The 23,826-nt window shown below is 43.8% G+C and overlaps 1 protein-coding gene and 1 long non-coding RNA gene across 2 annotated transcripts in view; both read right to left on the bottom strand.

The window, feature by feature from the left end:
* Window positions 1–349, bottom strand: part of LOC143774791 (vomeronasal type-2 receptor 1-like) — a 41,216-nt gene extending 40,867 nt beyond the window's left edge. Inside the window, exon 1 of the mRNA XM_077262559.1 lies at window positions 345–349. Coding sequence (XP_077118674.1) covers window positions 345–349 — 5 coding nt within the window. The remainder of the gene's footprint in view (window positions 1–344) is intronic.
* Window positions 350–4,486: 4,137 nt separating this feature from the next.
* LOC143774256 (uncharacterized) lies at window positions 4,487–21,042 on the bottom strand. Its single transcript, XR_013215502.1, has 4 exons — window positions 20,858–21,042; window positions 10,869–11,880; window positions 6,936–7,463; window positions 4,487–6,042 (listed from the first exon to the last, which is right to left on the bottom strand). It is a non-coding gene; the product is annotated as an uncharacterized LOC143774256 (long non-coding RNA).
* Window positions 21,043–23,826: the final 2,784 nt, after the last annotated feature.

A 23,826-nucleotide genomic window follows, 5' to 3' on the forward strand; every position in this document is an offset into this window, starting at 1 on the left:
CATGAGCCATTGATTCATGCGAGATAGTCCGATGACCCATTTTGCATGTTAATTTGTGGAAAGCCTGCTGATTATGGATTGCATCAGGCCCCTACGGTGTACAAGTCTTCACCACTTGAGAGGACAAGTATGCAGACTAATTGAACAATGAGGGAACAGCCATGACTTCCTCCCCCAAATTCTGTGGGGCACAATGCCCTGAAATGGGAGCTGTGTGATATAGAGGGGGCCTGACTCTGCAGGACGTCAGCCCAGGGACCAAGGTTACAGCTGGTGGAATACAGATCTGCCCATCACTGCGCCCACAAAGTCGTTTGGGACAATCAGATCACCTGGCCACGTACCTCATTTTTCGTGGTCAGCATCCTAAGCTTGCCGCTGCCTTCTCTCTGCTGGTGCCCGCAAAAGCTGGGTCTACTGGTTGGGGTTAAGAATTTTTTTTAATCAACATTGCTAAAATGAAAATCCTCATTTATTACAATTACTACATTTTTTTATTTGTGTGCCACCATCTCACATTTTTCCAGGGCAGTACTGCCCACTTATGGTTTACTTTTTGTAAATAGAAGCATAGTCCCCATGTAGAGCAGAGTAACTGGGCTGTGTCGAGTCCATTTCAGCTCTCATCCAATGCCAAGGAGAAAAAGTCTAAATAGTCCACTCTGTTGTTTTCTGCAGATTCCCCGTAGTGACTTCAATCCTTCTCGTTACACTTTGTCTGGTAAAAGGCACATTCTCAAATTATTTTCTTTTTCCTCAGGCATATTAGCACTGCACAGTCCACGAAACACTTTTTGCAGCATGCAGCATCAATAGTAAAAAGATCTAATGTTAAAAATAATAAACAAAATAAAAAAATCATTATATCCTCACCTTCCGTTGCCTTTCCCGCTGCTCCTCGCGACGCTCTGGTCCATGCATTGCGGTCTCGCGAGATGACGATGTAGCGGTCTCGCGAGACCACTACGTCATCATCTCGCGAGACTGCAATGCATTCTTGGGACCGGAGCGTCGCGAGGAGCATCGGTAAACGCCTGGGCTGGATCCGGGGGCCGACGGAAGGTGACTATATAACTATTTTTTTATTTTAATTCTTTTTAACAGGGATATGGTGCCCACATTGCTATATACTGCATGGGCTATGTTATATAATACGTCTCTGTGCTATATACTACGTGGCTGTGGTATATATTACGTGGCTGGGCAATATACTACATCGCTGTGCTATATACTACGTGGCCTGTTATATACTACATCGCTGTGCTCTATACTACGTGGCCTCTGTTATATACTGCATGGGCTGCTATATACTATGTGACTGTGCTATATATTACGTGGCTGTGCAATATACACTATGTTCCAAATTATTATGCAAATGACATTTTTATCGGATTTTCCTAAATGGTCGGTGCAAATGACAGTCAGTCTAATAAAAGTCATCACCCGTTAGAGTATACATCAAATTTTATTGAAGAAACCTCCCAATGATAACAGTATAATCTCCAAAATGAATAAAAACTCACAATGCACTGTTCCAAATTATTAGGCACAGTAGAATTTCTAAACATTTGATATGTTTTAAAGAACTGAAAATGCTCATTTATGGAATTTGCAGCATTAGGTCACATTCACTGAGCAAAAAAGCTATTTAACTCCAAAACCTCCTAACAGGCCAAGTTACATGGTAACATAGGAACCTTTCTTTGATGTCACCTTCACAATTCTTGCATCCATTGAACTTGTGAGTTTTTGGAGAGTTTCTGCTTTTATTTCTTTGCATGAAGTCAGAATAGCCTCCCAGAGCTGCTGTTTTGATGTGAACTGCCTCCCACCCTCATAGATCTTTTACTTGATGATACTCCAAAGGTTCTCTATAGGGTTGAGGTCAGGGGAAGATGGTGGCCACACCATGAGTTTATCTCCTTTTATGCCCATAGCAGCCAATGACTCAGCGGTATTCTTTGCAGCATGAGATGGGGCATTGTCAGCATGAAGATGATTTTGCTCCTGAAGGCAAATTTCTGCTTTTTAGACCATGGAGGAAAGTTGTCAGTCAGAAACTCTATACAGTATACTTTGCAGAGGTCATCTTCACACCTTCAGGAACCTTAAAGGGCCCTACCAGCTGTTTCTCCATGATTCTGGCCCAAAACATGACTCCTCCACCTCCTTGCTGACGTCGCAGCCTTGTTGGGACATGGAGGCCATCCACCAACCATCCACTACTCCATCCATCTGGACCATCCAGGGTTGCTCAACACTTATCAATAAACAAGACTGTTTGGAAATTAGTCTTCATGTATGTGTGGGCCCAATGCAACCATCTGCTTGTGAACACTGTTTAAGGGTGGCCGAATAGCAGGTTTATGCACCACAGCAAGCCTTTGAAGGATCCTACACCTTGAGGTTCGAGGGTCTCCAGAGGCACCAGCGGCTTCAAATATCTGTTTGCTGGTTTGTAATGGCTTTTTAGCAGCTGCTCTCTTAATCTGATGAACTTACCTGGCAGAAACCTTCCCCATTATGCCTTTATCAGCACAAACACATTTGTGCTCAGATACAGCCACAAATCTATTAATAGTACAATGATCACGCTTAAGTTTTCGGGAAATTTCTAATGTTTTCATCCCTTCACCAAGGCATTGCACTATTTGATGCTTTTCAGCAGCAGAGAGATGCTTTTTCTTTCTCATGTTACTTGAAAACTGACCTGTTTAATAATGTGGAACATAATTTTTAAGTAGTTTTCCTTTAATTAGAATCATCTGGAAAACCAATTATCACATGTGTTTAAGATTGATTTCAGTGATCCATTGAGCCCTGAAACACAATACCATCCACGAGTTTATTTGAAAAACAAAACAATTAAATCTTTATGACACTTAAATCCAATTTGCATAATAATTTGGAACACCGTGTATTACGTGGCTGGGCAATATACTACATGGGCTGTGTTATATACTGCATGGGCTGTGTTATATACTACGTCTCTGTGCTATATATTACGTGGCTGGGCAATATACTACATCGCTGTGCTCTATACTACGTGGCCGGTGTTATATACTGCATGGGCTGTTATATACTACGTGGCTGTGCAATATACGTGTCTGTGCTATATACTACGGGGGCTGTGCTATATACTACGTGGCTGGGCAATGCTATACAATGTGTGGGCTGTGCTATACACTACGCGGGCTGTGTTATATACTACGTGGGCTGTGCTATATACTATGTGGCTGTGTTATATACTACGTGGCTGTGCTATATACTACGTGGCTGTGTTATATACTACGTGGCTGGGCAATATACTACATGGGCTGTGTTATATACTGCATGGGCTGTGTTATATACTGCGTGGGCTGTGTTATAAACTACGTCTCTGTGCTATATACTACGTGGCTGTGGCATATATTGTCGCTGGGCAATATACTACATCACTGTGCTCTATACTACGTGGCTTGTTATATACTGCATCTCTGTGCTATATACTACGTGGCTGTGCTATATACTACGTGGCTGTGCAATATATTACGTGGCTGTGCAATATACTACGTGTCTGTGCTATATACTATGTGGCGGGGCAAGATACTACATGGGCTGTGCTATTTACTATGGGGCTGTGCTATATACTACATGGCTGTTATATGCTACGTGGGCTGTGTTATATACTACTTGGCTGTGCTATATTTCTCTGCTGTATCTGTGCATCATGAATCGTGGTATGTGTTAAAGAGGAGGGCCCACTGAGACTCTTTCGCCCGGGGCCCTCAAAAACCTGGAGCCAGCCCTGGCTTCACTGATTGGTCACGCCGGGCCGCGAACAATCAGCGACAGACGCAGTCCGGCCGCGAATTGTCGCGGAATTTGAACCACGCTTCGCTAATTGGTTGCGGCCGGCCGGCCAAATCCTTTGTGTAAATTGCATTATTCTGAAACCTTCATAAATAAACTACAAACATATTCTAGAATACCCGATGCGTTAGAATCGCGCCACCATCTAGCTTTTTATAACAGGAGCTGACATTTTTGAGGGGTACCTTTTGTAGACCATTTTTTTATTTATTTATAGTTTATATGTGTGTGTATCCAAGCACATGTAGGTCTGCAGACGTGCATGCACATCTGTAAATTATTATTATTTTTCGGTTCTCCTTCTTCAGACACTTGAAATTATAAGTGATAGTTATTCTGTGTGCTGGGCATAAACTTAGTTAAGTTCCCAAGATGAGTTTTTGATGCTGAGTAATTTCGCAGTGCAATAAATGTGGTATCTTACAGTTCCAGCAAAGTGGATGGGATTTATAAAAAAATATCACGCCCGATGTGTTTTTTTTTTTCACTGTGTAAACTGATCTGTGGCTACATTGAGATTTGTGCAAATTTTCCCACAAAAAAATTGTATTAGATGAAGAAAATCTGCAGGAAAAAAAACATTTAATCCGCTGTATGACTAGAGTTTTTTCAAAGCCAAATATCACAAAGTATCAAAAACTAAACAGCTTTATTTAAAACATGACATTCAAAGAAAAAAAAACCAAAAACGACATGATAAAAACATGAACATCAAAACCGGATTCTCATCATGGAAAGTAACCTTATTCAGATTTATTATTTCCAATTAACCTCAAGCACGCTGGACTGGGCAAAGTCAAAAGGTCTCGATGTGGCCAAAGGATCTTGCACTGCCCCGATGTGTCCCGGGGACCATAAAATGCTCAAGTTCAGCAATAAGGGCGAAATATACAGTGGGGGAAATAAGTATTTGATCCCTTGCTGATTTTGTATGTTTGCCCACTGACAAAGACATGAATAGTCTATAATTTTAAGGGTAGGTCAATTTTAACATTGAGAGATAGAATATCAAAAATAAAATCCAGAAAATCACATTGTATAAATTATATAAATGTATTTTCATTTTGAAGTGAGAAATAAGTATTTGATCCCTCTGGCAAACAAGACTTAATACTTTTTGGTAAAACCCTTGTTGGCAATCACAGCAGTCAGACGTTTTTTGTAGTTGATGATGAGGTTTGCGCACACGTCAGGAGGAATTTTGCTCCACTCCTCTTTGCAGATCTTCTCTAAATCATTAAGATTTTGAGACTGTCTCTTGGCAACTTGGAGATTCAACTCCCTCCATAAGTTTTCTATGGGATTAAGGTCTGGAGACTGGCTAGGCCACTCCATGACCTTAATGTGCTTCTTTTTGAGCCACTCCATTGTTGCCTTGGCTGTATGTTTTGAGTCATTGTCTTGATGAAAGACCCAGCCACGACCCATATTTAATGTCCTGGTGGAGAGAAGGAGTTTATCACTCAGGATTTTACGGTACGTGGATCCATCCATTCTCCTATGATGCGGTGAAGTGGTCCTGTGCCCTTAGCAGAGAAACACCCCCAAAACAATGTTTCCCCCTCCATGCTTGACAGTGGGGATGGTGTTCTTTTGGTCATAGGCAGCATTTCTCTTACTCCAAACACAGTGAGTTGAGTTAATGCCAAAGACTTCAATTTTTGTCTCATCTGACCACAGCACCTTCTCCCAATCAGTCAAAGAATCATCCAGGTGTTCATTGGTAAACTTCAGACAGGTGTGCACATGTGCCTTCTTGAGCAGGGGGAACTAGCGGCCACTACAGGATTTTAAACCTTTACAGTGTAATGTGTTACCAATGGTTTTCTTGGTGACTGTGGTCCCAGCTGCCTTGAGATCATTAACAAGTTCCCCCGTGTAGTTTTAGTCTGATCTCTCACCTTCCTCATGATCAAGGATACCCAACAAGGTGAGATGTTGCATGGTGCCCCAGATCGATGTCGATTGACACTCATTTTGTATTTCTTCCATTTTCTTACTATTGCACCAGCAGTTGTCTCCTTCTCACCCAGCGTCTTACTTATGGTTTTGTAGCCAACTACAGCTTTGTGCAGGTCTATGATCTTGTCCCTGACATAGTTAGAAAGCTCTTTGGTCTTGCCCATGTTGTAGAGGTTAGAGTCTGACTGATTTATTGAGCCTGTGGACAGGAGTCTTTTATAAAGGTGACTACACTCACCGGCCACTTTATTAGGTACACCATGCTAGTAACGGGTTGGACCCCCTTTTGCCTTCAGAACTGCCTCAATTCTTCGTGGCATAGATTCAACAAGGTGCTGGAAGCATTCCTCAGAGATTTTGGTCCATATTGACATGATGGCATCACACAGTTGCCGCAGATTTGTCGGCTGCACATCCCAAAGATGCTCCATAAAAGGCAGGATGGATCCATGCTTTCATGTTGTTTACGCCAAATTCTGACCCTACCATCCGAATGTCGCAGCAGAAATCGAGACTCATCAGACCAAGCAACGTTTTTCCAATCTTCTACTGTCCAATTTCGATGAGCTTGTACAAATTGTAGCCTCAGTTTCCTGTTCTTAGCTGAAAGGAGTGGTACCCGGTGTGGTCTTCTGCTGCTGTAGCCCATCTGCCTCAAAGTTCGACGCACTGTGCGTTCAGAGATGCTCTTAGGCCTACCTTGGTTGTAACGGGTGGCGATTTGAGTCACTGTTGCCTTTCTATCAGCTCGAACCAGTCTGCCCATTCTCCTCTGACCTCTGGCATCAACAAGGCATTTCCGCCCACAGAACTGCCGCTCACTGGATTTTTTTTCTTTTTCGGACCATTCTCAGTAAACCCTAGAGATGGTTGTGCGTGAAAATCCCAGTAGATCAGCAGTTTCCGAAATACTCAGACCAGCCCTTCTGGCACCAACAACCATGCCACGTTCAAAGGCACTCAAATCACCTTTCTTCCCCATACTGATGCTCGGTTTGAACTGCAGGAGATTGTCTTGACCATGTCTACATGCCTAAATGCACTGAGTTGCCGCCATGTGATTGGCTGATTAGAAATTAAGTGTTAACAAGAAGTTGGACAGGTGTTCCTAATAAAGTGGCCAGTGAGTGTATGTAAGACAGCTGTCTATAATGCAGGTAATGAGTTGATTAGGAGCGTCTAACTGGTCTGTAGGAGCCAGAACGCTTAATGGTTGGTAGGGGATCAAATACTTATTTCTCACTGCAAAATGCAAATAAATTTATATAATTTATACAATGTGATGTTCTGGATTTTTTATATTCTATCTATCAATGTTAAAATTAACCTACCCTTAAAATTATAGACTGTTCATGTCTTTGTCAGTGGGCAAACTAACAAAATCAGCAAAGGATCAAATACTTATTTCCCCCCACTGTAACCAGTGCAACTTTACGATAAAATTATCCTTGAAAATAAAATATAGGAGGAATCACGCTTTAAGTGGATAATTGATCCCATTCTCTCCCGTTGACTAGTGAAAGGTTTACAAGGCAATATGCTAATTTTGGTGGATTACTAAATCTTGGAATGTAGCCGTCTGTGCTGCAGTGTATGAAGATTTCCATGATTCGACTTTTCTGTTATGCCGATACAGGTCATCAGATTACCTGAGAAAAAGATGAAGACATGACGACGATGTTAATTATATGAATAAAAAATAGAATAGTTCTTTATAAAGGATGACCACTTTGATATTTAATTAAGTGATTTAGAGTTAGAGAAAGATTGGAAAGTGTGATACAGTGAATCTGATTAAAACCAGTTTGTCATGATCCAGTTCGGGGTTTGTTTTCTGCTATCCCCTCTCTGGACTGGTCATGCGGCGGTTAATCCCCTCTGCCTTCGTTTTGGAGCTGGCTGGGCTTTTTCAGTCCTCTGTAGTCTGCTGGCCAGCGTCAGTGATAGTTCATGCTTGCAGGCTATAGCAGCTGACCCTTATACCCTGGTGATCCTTCTGCCTTTCACTTCCCGTATTTGTGTGAGACCCGTTCGCTATCCCTGACTCAGTGTTCGTCTGGTTGTTTCCGTACAGTGTATGACTCGGCCTGATCTCTGAACCCCGCCTCTTATTTTCTGTCTCCGATACCATGTTCCCCGACCGGCTTTGACTCTCTGACTTGTACCCTGACTTTGTCGTACGTCTCACTATTTGGATACCAAGCTCCCGCTTGGCTCTGACTTCTGGCTTGTCTCTGACTTCGTGCTTTGCTGTTACTTCTGCTCCTGACAGGTTCTGACCACTCTTTCGTTACCTGTGACACCTGTGCGGCTGCTCAGTGCTGCTGTGCTGTGAGTGTGCGGCCTCTCTTCCCTCGCCAGCACCCCCTACACTGCACTGCAGCAACATCACACAGTTTATGTATAGAACAAACAAGGCATTGCATTCTTTATAGATGACCTTTCACCAAAGATTTCATGCATTTTTTTTTTCAAATTTCGCCTCTCTGTTGCAGAGATTACCAATCAAAGTATTTGGTTAACTTTTAATAATTCCACGTGGGTTTTAACAGACCGTTTTCACTGGGGGTGTGTACTTCTTCCCTGTTTGATGCTGACCAATCATTAGCAGGCAGCAACACAGGAAAAAAAGACAAACATAGCTTAGGTTTCTCAGTGTGAGATGTAATGATACAGCCTTGATCTCCTGGTCTCACCTCCTGCATGATTAGACAGCAAAGATGACTATCACCTTTCAGATAAGGTCCCTGTGTTGGAGAGATACAGCAGAGCTGAGTTTAGCTGTGTCACATTACAAACCTTTTTTACTAGGTCACTTCCTCTTATAGTACTGTCAGAACCCTCACTCCTCTTGGTATCTGTTTTGATCTGTGTTTATTGTTATGCTGTAATGTCTATTGTCTGTACAAGACCCCTCTATAATTTGTAAAGAACTGCAGAATATGTTGGCGCTATATAAATAAAATTATTATTATCTCTGGACAAGCAGAGGTAGAGGAAGAGAGCTCATATACCGTTGTGCTAAAAAGTTTACATCCCCGGCAGAATTTTTGCTTTCTTGGCCTTTGTTCAGAGAATATGAGTGATAACATGAAAACTCTTTCTCCACTCATGGTTAGTGGTTGGGTGAAGCCAGTTATTGTCCAACTACTGTGTTTTCTCTTTATAATTCATAATGACCCTGATCAAAAGTTCACATACCCTGGTGATTTTGACCTGATAACATCAGAGGCTCTGTAAAAACAAAACCACGGTCAGGTAGACCAACAAAAATGTCGTCCACAACTGCCAGGAGAATTGTTCGGGATGCACAGAAAAACCCACAAGTCACATCAGCTGAAATACAGGACTGTCTGAAAACTAGCGGTGTGGCTGTTTCAAGATGCACAATAAGGAGGCACTTGAAGAAAAACGGGCTGCATGGTTGAGTTGCCAGAAGAAAGCCATTACTGCGCAAATGCCACAAAGTATCTCACCTACAATACACAAAACAGCACAGAGACAAGCCTCAAAACTTCTGGAACAAAGTAATTTGGAGGGATGAGACCAAAATTGAATTTTTTGGCCACAACCATAAACACTACATTTTGAGAGAGGTCAACAAGGCCTATGATGACAGGAACACCATTCCTACTGTAAAGCATGGAGGTGGATCGCTGATGTTTTGGGGATGCGTGAGCTACAAAGGCACAGGAAACTTGGTCAAAGTTGAAGGAAAGATGAATGCAGCATGTTATCAGCAAATACTGGAGGCAAATTTTCAATCATCAGCCAGGAAGCTGCGCATTGGACGTACTTGGACGTTCCAACATGACAACGATCCAAAACACAAGGCCAAGTCACCTGTCATTGGCTACAGCAGAACAAAGTGAAGGTTCTGGAGTGGCCATCTCAGTCTCCTGACCTCAATATCATTGAGCCACTCTGGGGAGATCTCAATCTCACAGTTCATGCAAGACAGACCAGGAATTTACAGGAACTGGAGGCTTTTTGCCAAGAAGAGTGGGCAGCTTTACCACCTGAGAAAAAAAAGAACCTCATCCACAACTACCACAAAAGACTTCGGGCTGTCATTGATGTTAGAGGGGACAATACACGGTATTAAGAAATGGGGTATGTGAACTTTTGATCAGGGTCATCTGGATGTTTTGGGTTGTCATTATGATTTAAAAAGAGAAAACACAATAGTTTGACAATAAATGGCTTCACCCAACCACTAATCATGAGTGGACAAAAGGTTTTGGTGTTATCATTCATATTCTCTGAAAAAAAAGGCCAAGAAAGCAAAAATTCTGCCAGGGAATTTAAACTTTTGAGCACAACTGTAAGTGTTTGTTATGCGACACATCTAAACTCAGCTGTGCTGCCCCTCTACCACGAGAACCTTACCTGAAAGGTGTTAATCATGTGGGCGATTAGACCAGGAGATCAGAGCTCTCTGTCTTACATCTCACACATTGAGAAACTTGCTCTGAGCTGTTTAACCAAAGTGATAGGATGACAACTCGTGTGGGAAGCGGAATTCATATCAACTATTTTTGACAGTGAATTCCATTTCGCAGAACATTGTTGATTCTGATAAAAATTTACAGTAGCATTAAAGGGAACCTGTCAGCAGGATTGTGCACAGTAACTACAGACAGTGTCAGGTCGGTGCCGTTATACTGATTACAATGATACCTGGTGATGAAAACTATGTAAACTAGGGGGCAGGTCAGTGAGGGATCAGTGTCAGCAGTCTGCATTATGAACACCTAATCAGAGCACCACATGAAGACCCCCGTCTGTAGGATACTGTGCACAATCCTGCTGACAGGTTCCCTTTAAATAAATTAAATAAGGACTATGGAACTACAGATGAGCAAATCGGTTTGAGACTGATTGTTAATTAAAGGCTTCAAAATTTAAAAAAAAGAAAAAGTTATATTTCCATGGATCCAAATTTTCTGTGATGTCTTTTGCACAAATTCAGCAACTATCTGACTTGTAAAGGGTCGGGAAAGGGTTGCAAAATCAAAACACAAAAGTAGGAACCTCAACACTTCACTGCTCACCTGTCTCCTCCAGCCGGTCCTCTGCACATCCCCCTCTGACCTCCTCCGTCTTTCGGCACAGCATCCATGATGTCCTCTTCGGCTCTTCCAGCACCTTCCCTCAGTGGCTGGGCTTCTGGTGGAGAATAGACCACCAATGTCGCAGCGTGCTTCGTCTGAGGCTTAACCAGCGACGCGCGTCACGACATAAGGAGCCGACTTAGTTCGGAACATACCAAGAAACATTTCATTCTCATAGAGTAACTACTATGCAAAATCTAATGTCTTGGCCAATTTCAGCAAATTTCACCAGATTTGCTGATCACCAAATGAACAGAGTAGAGTTTTAGGATGTCCAAGGAAGCAGAAGAAATCTTGAGCGTCCTGGCTGAAGCTTTTCATTGATGAATCACATTTAATAAGTTTTAACTGATCTTGATTATCCAGATTTTGGGGAAGCAAATTCTAATTTTTATTGGACATCTAAGCTTGGAGTTGATGAACAGGTATGACGCAGATCTTAATATATCAGGTCAGAGTTCAAGAGATTGGCGACGGTCTGAGTTCCTACGCTGCAATACTTTGCGCGAACGACTTCGGCTTTGGAAACATTGAACTCTTCTGTAGAAATACTTTTGACGTTAGCGATCTTAATTTTATCGCAGGGCCTTTTTTGTTTCTTGGGCCTCGCCTTCTTTAGTGACTCTTCTACGTGGAGTTCGCCCTCTTCTAATTCAGGGAAGATGGAAGGGCAGGCGTCGCTTCGTAAGATGCGAGTTCCATGGTTTATTATGTAGGAGTCTCCGCTGAAGTGTTTGGAGCAGAAACGAAATTTCCTCGTTTTATTATCCTGGTGGATCTTTCGAGCGATTTCATCCACGTTGTTAAATTGCTGCCCGGTTTGCAGGAGCCAGAGTTTAATTTTGGCAATGTCTGACGGAAAAGAATGCAGGATGACATGGTCGTCTCTTCCCGTGCTGCTATTGCAGCTGTTTATCAGACAACTCGGCATCGTTACCGGCGGTTCAGTTATCTGGAATCGAACAAACAAAAAAACAGAAAATCCTTGATATTGGTCCACAAATCTGGAAAAATATTCTTTTTATAGGCAATAAAACTTATGTTTTTTTGGAAATATCATATTTCATATATTTGGAGGTCACTTGTCACATGAGTCAGAGACCGGCGCTCTCATTACAAACATCTGTGTTTTGCTTCGAAATGCTGCAACATTTCAGAGGAAACACATTTGAGAAACACGCCCCGACGCGCGTCCAGTGCCTGTGTGTCCTGACCTGACATTAATGCCATGCACCCATCACATCTGATGGGTATAGTTTATCCAAGTTGGTGAAAAGTGACTTAGAATATTGCCTTGCCTATAAGTCTCCCTATGCCAACTTGACGTTATCTACAAAGTAGAAACTAAATCCCTCAGGCCACCTGGGAAAGGCATCATCCCAGCCGGCCAATTCTCCTGCTTTCTACTGATGAGGGGCAAATCTCTGAAACACGTGTCTGCAAATGGGCTCTGGTTTGGCTTTATAACCCTGGTTATGTAGCAAGGTGCTTTAAAGGGTCGATACTGAATTGTAGGAGATCCTGTCCTCTTCCTCTGTTAAAAAGCTACTTGTATATTAGTGTGCCCCGAAGAGGTGAGTGTTGAGCAAGCATGTCAATCAAGCTGCTGTGGGTGATAATGGCAGCTTGAACCCCACTGGATGTAGGGTCGCCTAAATGACTGGTCAACCATGTGTGTGAACAACATACATTTTTTGTAAATATATTTCGGGGACCCTTTTTCTACACTAACGGCACGACGGGAAACTAATACTGAAATAGTATTGGTAGTCCGGGAAGGTGTAAGTCCTGATAAATACTGTATATTTAGCAGAAAGACGTCTTTAGAGTAGCGATGACGTGAGTCGATTTGCAGGACCCCGTCCATCCGTCACATCGGTGACATGTGGCCGCAGGATGTAATCCGTGAAAACCGCCTCTTACATGACAACTGTGGCTGTGTTTTTGATTAGCAAGCCTGGCGCACTGTTAGATGAGTCGCAAACATAACACAGTGCCAGGCCGGCTAATCAAAAGAAGAGCCGCGGATGACGTCGGGTAAGAGGCGGCTGTGGTCCTGTGGCCACAGATTGCCAGCATGGTGATTCTCACTGCACCTTCCACAGGCCACAGATTATCGACGTGGCCAATGGACCGGGTCTTGTGAATTGAGTGACACCGACTCTACATTAGACCCCATTATTCTGAAAGAAAACAAGCCGTCATCAGGCTAGAAAGACAAAGATGTTATAAAAAAAAGTTCTGACTTTCAAAAAGTGGAAATAAAAAAAAAACCTACATAAAGATTTCAGGCTTAAACTCCACATCCTTAGGCCGGATCCACACACATACCCAGGACAGCACTGTTCTACCACCTCGTGGCCCCCTGACTGCAGTGTGAGCTCGGGAGGGATGATGATGATGGAGGGATGATGGCCTCTTCTCCCATGACGCTGGCAGAGACAACGTTACCTCTGGAGGAGCACTGAAGCTGGCTGGAATCAGGGAGCGTCAGAGCATTGCTTATAAGTGTACACTCCTTGTTAAAGAAACTAGCCACCCCTGAGCTGTAATCAACAGAATTAAAGGGATTATCGGGTACTCCCCCACCCCTACCTGCCTGCAATGTCTTGGATGATCTTTCCCAGCTTATAGCGGACATGTTTTTTCTACTCTTATCTATCTTAGGCCGGGATCACACACAGCGAGATACGTCCGAGTCTCGCAGGTTAAAACCAAGCTCTGGCACCGGCACTCCAGAGCGGAGCGTGCGGCCGCATAGCAATACAAGGAGCCGCAAGCTCCGCTCCGGAGTGCCGGAGCTTGGTTTTAACCTGCGAGACTCGGCCGTATCTCACTGTAGTGTGACTCCGGCCTTATACTGAGCTCTTCTTAGCCGATTTATCATCACATAAAAGTTCAGCTCAACTTTGATGTGGTCATAAATCGGCTGAGAAAAGATCAACACAAGACAGATCAGAGTAAAATCAAGTAACTTTACCACTTGGGGTACGTTCACACTTAGTCTCTTTACTTGATTTTTTGGTACGGAAAGTTGGAGGTTTCAGTATTTGTGGAGAATTTTGGGTGTTTCTGCTAAAAATAATAAAATTAAAAAAAGCTCAGTGTGAACATGCCGTTGATAAAAATCCTCTCTGCTCTCAAGAAAGGAGGGATTATTAAAAGGGGTTACCTGGGACTTTTTTTTTTTTAAATGGGCAAAGCACTCACAGTGGGTACGGAAAGTATTCAGACCCCTTTAAATTTTTCAATCTTTGTTTCATTGCAGCCATTTGGTGAATTCTACTCAGTACTGAGGAAAGAGTCTGAAGACTTATGACCATGTGATATTTCAGTTTTTCTTTTTTAATAAATCTGCAAAAATTTCTACATTTCTGTTTTTTTTTCAGTTAAGATGGGGTGCAGAGTGTACATTAATGAGAAAAAAATAAACTTTTTCGAATTTACCAAATGGCTGCAATGAAACAAAGAGGGAAAAATGTAAAGGGGTCAGAATACTTTCCGTACCCACTGTATTGCCAGGTAGCTGCAAACTACCTGCCTGTTCTGCGGTGGGACGATTTCTCCCGCCTCAGGGAAGTCACGAACCACTTCTGACGGCCATTCTGCAGCTTTCTGACAACATGGTGACAGAGTAGTTCCTTCTCTTCCGCTCTGTCGATGCCATGTTAAAGGGAACCTGTCAGCAGATTTTTCCACTATAAGATGTGGCCACCGCCTTTCAGGGCTAATCTACAGCATTATATAAGAAGAAGAAAAATAAGTTATATTATATTCACCCGAGGGGGCGATTTGGTCCGATTGGTGTGGCAGGTCCAGGTCTGGCGCCTCCCATCTTCTCCTGTTTGCTTCATGGCTTCCCGGCATTGGCGCTCCGAGCAGGCGCACTTCTCTGCCTTGTTGAGGGTAGAGCAAAGTACTGCAGTGCGCAGGGAAAGGTCAGAGAGGCCCGGCACCTGTGCACTGCAGTACTATGCTCTGCCCTCAACAGGGAGATAAGTACGCCTGCGCAGGAGCGCTGATGACGGGGAGCATGGAAGAAGGAGGGCGGTGTCGCAAGATGACGGGAGGCGCCGGACCCAGACCTGCGACACCAATCGGACCAAATCGCCCCCTCGGGTGAGTATAATATAACTTATTTTTCTTCACTTACAGGTCGGACTGGGGGCTTATATACGGCACTATATAATGCTGTAGATAAGTCCTGAAAGGCAGTGGCCACATCTTATAGCGGCAAAATCTGCTGACAGGTTCCCTTGAAATATGCAGATTAATCTCAATCTGAGACATGGCATTGGCAGAGATGCCCCATCGACAGAGCGGAAAAGAAGGAAATGATCCAGATGTCTACATGATGTCACAGAAAACTAAAGAATAGCCATCACAAGGGGTGTGTGAGCACTTTAAAAAAATAAATGAAAAGAAAAACGGTGTGGGGTCTCCCGACATTTTCATAACCAGCTGATGGAAAGCCGACGTCTGGAGGCTAATGTTAATATTATGGGAATGAGCCAATAGCCAAAAAGGTTCCCAGGCTATTAACTTAAGCTCACAGCTATTTTCTGAGCCTTTTCTGATTATTATAGGGGAGATCCCCCCCAAAAAAAATAAAAATGATGTGGGGTCCCCACTATAGTCAATCAATAACCAGCAAAGTCTAGGCAGACAGCTGTGGACAAATATTAACAGCGTAGGAGAGGGCCGTGGATATTGGTCTCTTCTTAGACTAAAAACATCAGCTCTCAGCCGCCCCAGAAATGGAGTTAGATGAACCAGTTTAGGCGCTTAGCCTCGCTCTTCTCACTTTCTCTGGTGCGGTGGCAAATGGGGTGATAGTTGTGGGGTTGATGTCACCTTTGTATTGTCTGCTGACCTCAAGCCCACAGGTAAGTAATGGAGAGACGTCTATAAGAAACCCCCACTACTAACCTCATAGTCAGATTGTAATAAGGAGGCAGCCAGAAGAAAGTCCTTTATATGACAGAAAACTCCCCGCCCGCTTTTACCTATTCAGGACGGCAGTCACATCAGTGATACGACCGCTCTCCTCGCCAGCTGGAACACACTGAGCAGAGCGCGAGAAGCTGCCCGTGATGTCATTGTCGTGATCTGCGAGACCAGGTGTAGGATACTGAAAGTAGTGATCTCATCAGACGCCTGTGACCCGCGTTAACCTTTTTACCGCCTGTCACAGCTGAAGTAGTCATTGGACAGGTGTAGGATCAGCAGCGCTCTAAGGCCGGGATCACACATACGCGAGATAGGGCCGAGTTTCGCAGGTGAAATCCCTCCTCTGGCGCCGGCACTTGGGAGCGGAGAGTGCAGCTCTATGTATTGCTGTGCGGCTGCACGCTCCGCTCCGGAGTGCCGGAGCCAGAGGAGGGATTTCACCTGCGAAACTCGGCCCTATCTCGCGTATGTGTGATCCCGGCCTAACTGGCAGTAACGAAGTGATCGCCAATGTTTCTCGCACGGATGACCTAAATAGTAACATGGTTATCCTGGAGAAGTCCGTGATCGGGGTCTGTGCACAGACACTAGCTGTTGGGACCCCGAACGTTACCCATCACTACTCACAACGTTTATATTCTTCTGAACACACAGCGTACAATGGTTTGTATTTTTTGCAGGTCGAATTGTACTTTTGAATCCAATCATTTTACCTCCACGTGTGGTGAAATTGAGCTAAAAAACGCTGTCGTTATTATTTTGTTTTTACAGCGCTTATTGTATGTTAAAAAAAATAAAAAAAAAAAGTTACCAGGAAACATAATACTCCAGGTCAGTATCATCACAGCATTTTTTTATCTAAGTGGTAAAAAAAAATGATCTGGAAGTTTGTAAAAAAAACCGAAATAGCAAAACACCAGACATAATTCCCTTCTGTTGCCATTTTCCTAGACCCGTCACAATTTACGTTTTCTGTCGAGAGCGCTGTGCGAGGGCTCAGAGATTTTTATGTGTTTTTATCAAAAATCGTTTTGGAGCAGATACGACGTCTTGATCGCTTCTTATAGGTTACACCAAATATGCTTATACTTTATTTTTAATTGGGGGTAAGGGGAGTCAGAATTTTTATATTGATTTTTTTTTAAATCGATTTAGTTCCCTTTGGGGACTTGAACCTGTGATTGTCCAATTGCTTTAAAAACAAAAAAAACAATGTGAACATAACCTAAAAGTGGCATTTTTAATAACCTGTCCCTGGACGAGGTATTTTTTTTTTTTGGCGGGGCGAGTTTTACTTTCCAATGACACCATTTATTTTACCATTTACCGGAAAGCGGGAAAAACAAAAAGACAAGTGCAGCAAAATAGCAAAAAAAATTGTGCCGATCAGCGATGGTTTCTCTGTTCCTTTACATGATTGATTTTACAATGAACCCGACGGCCCGATTCCCCGGCTCAGGGCGAGTCCTCACACCAAACAGGTCTAGGTTTTGTTTTATTTAGGTGGTGAAAAAAAATTCTGAAATTTGTAAAAAAAAAAAAAATCAATTGTGACTCCATTTTCCAAGAGCCGGAACGTTTCCGATTTTCTGGAGCTGTAAGGCTATGTGCACACGCTGCGGATTTTGCTGCGGATCCGCAGCAGTTTTCCCAAAGTTTACAGTACCATGTAAACCTATGGGAAAAAAAAAACGCTGTGCACATGCTGCGGAAAAATCAGGGCGGAAACGCAGCGGATTATTTTCCGCAACATGTCAGTTCTTTCTGCGGATTCCGCAGCGGTTTTCAACCTGCACCAATAGGAAAGTGCAGTTGAAAACCCGCAGAGGAATCCGCAGAAGAAATCGCAATGAAATCCGCAGTGAAAACCGCAGTGGTTTTGCACTGCGGATTTTCCAAATCCGCTGCGGAAAAATCCGCAGCAGATTCCGTAACGTGGGCACATACCCTGAGGGTTTTTTTTATTTTGCACCCTGAGACAATGTTTTATCTACACTTGTGTGACCCAACGCTGGGGATTTTATTTACGATCGGATTTATTGTATATTTCGATAGAAAGGATTTTTATGAACGCAGCGATGACAAATATGTTTTTTTATTTCATACTATTTAATAGGGGGGATGATTTGAACTTTTATAAATTTTTATTTAATTTTTTCAGATTTTTTTGTAAATTTTATTATGTTTTTTTTTTACTTTTCTTTGTAGTTCGTAGTCCCCTTAGGGGACTTGTAGCTGCGATCATCACACAGCAGAAATCATCATCCCCTATGAACGTCGGCCACAGGGCAGCCTTCACCGGAGGACCCTGATGACGAGCCCGGGGGGCTTCAGCAGACACCTGGCTGTCATGGTAACCCATTGGCGCCCCCCTGGCGCTGCGCTGTCACAGTTAGGCCGGCGTCACACATGCGAGTTTTACGGACGTAAGAGCGCAGAAACTACGTCCGTAAAACTCGCATAACATACGGCACAATTATTCTCAATGGGTCTAGTCCTATCAGCCGTATATTACGGATCCGTAATATACGGCGTTCTACGGCCGTACAAAATTGCAGCATGCTGCGTTTGTCAGCATATTGCGCAAAAAAAAAATCGCCAATGAAAGTCTATGGGGGCGAGAAAAATACGGATTCCACACGGACCAGCAGTGTGACTTGCGAGAAATACGCAGCAGTGTTCTATAGAAAAGCCGGTAATTCAATTGCCGGCTTTTCATTTCTCCTGCACAAACCCGACAGGATATGAGACATGATTACATATAGTAAACCATCTCATATCCCCTTTTTTTTGCATATTCCACACTACTAATGTTAGTAGTGTGTATGCAAAATTTCAGCGCTGTAGCTGCTGAAATAAAGGGTTAAATGGCGGAAAAAATTGGCGTGGGCTCCCGCGCAATTTTCTCCGCCAGAGCGGTAAAGCCAGTGACTGAGGGCAGATATTAATAGCCAGGAGAGGGTCCATGGTTATTGGCCCCCCTGGCTACAAACATCTGCCCCCAGCCACCCCAGAAAAGGCACATCTGGAAGATGCGCCTATTCTGGCACTTGGCCACTCTCTTCCCACTCCCTGTAGCGGTGGGATATGGGGTAATGAAGGGTTAATGTCACCTTGCTATTGTAAGGTGACATTAAGCCAGGTTAATAATGGAGAGGTGTCAATTATGACACCTATCCATTATTAATCCAATTGTATGAAAGGGTTAAAAAAACACACACATGTGATTAAAAAGTATTTTAATGAAATAAACACAGCGGTTGTTTTAATAATTTATTGCTCTCTCAATCCATTTGCAGGCCCTCGCTTGGCAAAATAATAAACGCACAAGATACATACCTTCTGATGTCAGATCACTTCCCACGAGGTAATCCATCTGAAGGGGTTAACTAATATTACAGGCACGAGCTGCGATAAACCACTCGCTCGTGCCTGTAATCCCCGGGTGCTGAAAGGAAAGCTGGATCTGTACTTACATTGAGTCGCGGTGATGCGCCCCTGCTGGATGTTCTCATGAACTGCAGCCTGGGAACTTTTTCCCACGCTCCAGGTCATATGAGGACATCCATCAGGGGGCGCATCACCGCGACTGAAGGAAATGTAGGTCAATGACCTACATTTCATTCATTCGCCGGGGAATTACAAGCACGAGCACACCGCTGCATTTGCAGGGCTCCTGCTTGTAAATTATTTTAACCCCTTCAGATGGATTACCTCGTGGGACGTGACGGTTCACCAGAAGGTATGTATATTGTGTGTTTATTGTTTTGCCAAGCGAGGGCCTGGAAATGGATTGAGAGAGCAATAAAATATTAAAACAACCGCTGTGTTTATTTCATTAAAATAATTTTAAATCATGTGTGTGTGTGTGTTTTTTAACCCTTTCATACAATTGGATTAATAATGGATAGGTGTCATAATTGACGCCTCTCCATTATTAATCTGGCTTAATGTCACCTTACAATAGCAAGGTGGCATTAACCCTTCATTACCCCATAGCCCACCGCTACAGGGAGTGGGAAGAGAGTGGCCAAGTGCCAGAATAGGCGCATCTTCCAGATGTGCCTTTTCTGGGGTGGCTGGGGGCAGATGTTTTTAGCCACGGGGGGGCAATAACCATGGACCCTCTCCTGGCTATTAATATCTGCCCTCAGTCACTGGCTTTACCACTCTGGCGGAGAAAATTGCGCGGGAGCCCACGCCAATTTTTTCCGCAATTTAACCCTTAAATTTAATAGCTACAGCGCTGAAATTTTGCACATACACACTACTAACATTAGTAGTGTGGAATATGCAAAAAAAAAGGGGATATGAGATGGTTTACTGTATGTAATCATGTCTCATATCCTGTCGGGTTTGTGCAGGAGAAATGAGAAGCCGGCAATTGAATTACCGGCTGTTCACAGATATCGCGCTGAATGAAATATAAATACAGAATGTATATATATGTGTCTCAATGACATATATATATATATATATATATATATATACTGTATATATGTTTTCCCGAACATTTGAGCACATAAATCCATTAGATGTCGGTTCTGCAAGCCTGCGAGAAAATCTCGCAGTACGGATGCCATACGGATTACATACGGAGGATGCCATGCGCAAAATACGCTGACACACCCTGACTACGGATCACTATTTTGGGACCATTTCTCCGTATTACGGCCATAGTACGGACGTATAATACGTTCCGTATTGTCTTACGCCAAGTGTGACGCCGGCCTTAGAGGCAGATGATGGCGGCATATCACAGCCATCATCTGCAGGGAGACGACGCATGACAGACACAGCACAATCACCCCCGCAGCCACATTCTGGGGTCTTTCGCCATCTTTCCCAGTGAAATGAACATTTATTCCAAACCACAACCAGTCAGGCAAAAATCCCCCCAAAAAGGTGAAAGATCCTGGAAGAAGTAGATAAAAGACACTGACACCTGGCAAGGGTTAATGAGGAAGCCGAGCTCTCACCTGCAGCTCCGCCCATCCCTCCACAGAGCCGGGCCTGGCCAGGGGTGGCTGTGACTTGTAGTACCGCCGCACATACAGCTGTCAGTCTCCCCCCGGAGCTCCTCTATGTCCCACTGGTTGTGATGGCGGCGGCCGTTCACATGGCAGAGACAGAACACACGGAGGACCTTCAGCATCACGTGTCTAAGGTCCTTGCAGGGTAAAAGTCACTTCAAAGCGTGCAGAGAATTCCTAGCACCGCCGGTCCTGGCAGATCAAAGCTCCTGTCATCACGTTTCACGTGTATCTGCCAGGACCTGCGGTGCGGGGAATTAATGCTCTGCACGTGTTGAAGTGACTTTACCCTGCAAGGACCTTAGACACGTGACCCTGAAGGTCCTGAGTGTATAAATAGTGAGGAGCCTGGTTCCGGTTCTCCTGGGCTCAGAGCCGCCGCCGCTGCAGTATAGGAGCGCCCGCGTTATAATGAGATGAGCGAAGGTTGCCATGGTCGGCTTGGATGACGTTCGCTGATTAATTCTTCAGCACCTTATAACGGCCCCAAATGCTGCAGAAACGCATCAGATGAGGGACAGACCCCAGGAAAGTGGCCACAATCCACCCACAGTGCGGACTGTAGCGTGGCACTGCAGAACTCAGCCGGGGGTGTTCATGTTTCCTCAAATTACTGGCAGACGACACCAAAGTGGCCTCAGTGTCACCACAGTATAAGAGTATAATGTCGTCTTCCAGTACAGCGAGCCCAGCGGATGGACCCCAGCCAGGACCGCTCACATCTCCTCACATCAGTGTTATCAGCAGCAGCAGCCACAGAAGCCACACTAAGGATAGCACAGAGCGCAGTTACGTGACATTAATGCAGCACACCAACAATGTACAGTCTGCGATCGGAGTGCAAAAGGCCTTGGAGCTCCATGACTTGTTCATCTTGGTGAAAGTTTGGTGGTCTACACTTTCAGGGAAGAAATATATCTTGGTACCGTGTTAGCTAGTAGATAGAAAAATATTTAGCCATATTTAGACTCTTTTCAGTTAGCCATTAAAAGGTATCAACCACTGAGGACTCTCAATTCTAAATATTTTTCTACACTCTCAGGGGACATCCTGCTGCGCTTATCCGTCAGGACACCACCAGCAGCGCAGAAGACAAGTTTTGAAAGAACGCTGGCTGCCGGGCATGATAAAATCTCCAAGGCATGTGAGGCGAGCTCAGACCACTCATCCATTTTGGAAGACCAATATGTGAAAGGGTCTAAACCTTGATATTCAGTTCTAGATACTCCTGCACCATCATCTTCATTTGTTCACCACGTGTAGGACTTGGACTCTGTTGTACTGGTGCACTAGTTGGTCTAAAAAAAGTCTCAAAGAACTCATAGAAATTGCTTCCTCCACTTCCACCGCTGCTGCTACTAATGTTTTGGCGTTGACGAATTGATAACGTGCAGAGTGGAATTCCACCGTGTCAGCACATCGCATATCAACCTGTTAACTGGCATGGACAAAGACCTGTTTATCGATGCAAGTCGATGACCTGAAGGGTGCGAATGGTGGAAGTGAGCACACAGCTTACGTGCTTTCTGGAGCAGCTCACAAAGGCCAGGATAGTGGCGGAGAAAATGCTGTGCCAACAGGTTGAAGACATGAGCCATGCAAACACGTGCAAATTCTAGTGGCTATACGCCAGCCCTGAATTCATACACACAAACTCCTCTCTGGAGGTGCCAAGAGTATACAGGACCCCAAGGCTACAGGGTCTAGGGAGAGTGGAGGGAAACAAGAGATCGGGGCGCAGATCTAAGTGTAAATAATTTAGTTCACCTCAAATATGCAGGTTAAAAATGCTCAACTTGTGTGCAGCTTGTATCATAGCATATCGACCTAATAGGTCCGAACAAGATGCCTGGTTTCCCTGGTATGCAGCAGCAGTCTGGATACAACGGATCTCTCAGCCAGGACACCGGGAAGTGAAAAAGGAGGGATCATCCAGTCTATTCAGTGCTCCCAGGTAACATGCACCAAGCAACCATATTACAAATCTTGGAAAATGTATTCAGAATAAAACGACGCGTTTCGGCTATATATTTGTTACAAATAGCCTTCCTCAGGTATAGTACTACTTCAAGAATGAACAGTTATATAGTCTGCACATAGCAGCTTAAGCAATCAATTATGCTAATTGTTAGACACCCGGAGGTGACTCACCAGTCTATTTAACATTCAATAGCTTTCATTGCACAGCTTTAGTTCATATATATGTGAATCTAAAATAGGAGAAAACATCATAAAATATACTTCATAAAAAATGTAAGTTATAAAACACCTAGAATCATTAATTATCACACACATAAGGTATATGTAGAGACGGATTCATATTAATAACATCAACAGAACAGAAAAAAAAAAAAAACCTTCCAAAAAAAAATAATTTAAAACTAAATACATTGCATGAGTCAAACATAGGAACATATCACACCCAAAACAGCGTATTGGTTCATCATTTAGATCAACAAACATATTCTGACCCAGTGTCATGCTCCATACGTTCTCCAATCTATCATTAAGGCCATCTGGGTGCAAAGAACTTAGTCTGTCCATCCAGAAAGCCTCTTTCCTATTCAATAGATGGATTCTATCTGGCAGATCACATGGTACTTCAACAGGAGTCAAACTTATCTCAAAGTTGAGATAAGTTTGACTCCTGTTGAAGAAGTACCATGTGATCTGCCAGATAGGGCGGAAGTCCGCCAATTGACGTCACATAGTATGCACACGCAGCTACAATTGATAGCCTTCCAGGGAACAGAGAAGCTAAAGGCCCGAGACGCGCGTGCGCACAGCCTACGGCCATCTCACCGAAGACCATAGACGCCGCCATCTTGTCGGGGACACTAGGTAACCGAGTAATAGAACTCGGAAACATTACCGTGAATACTAATAAGGGTAAAATACCGTGCCTTGAACCTAAT

Source organism: Ranitomeya variabilis, chromosome 5 (genome assembly GCF_051348905.1).
Source record: "Ranitomeya variabilis isolate aRanVar5 chromosome 5, aRanVar5.hap1, whole genome shotgun sequence".
Classification (NCBI taxonomy): domain Eukaryota; kingdom Metazoa; phylum Chordata; class Amphibia; order Anura; family Dendrobatidae; genus Ranitomeya; species Ranitomeya variabilis.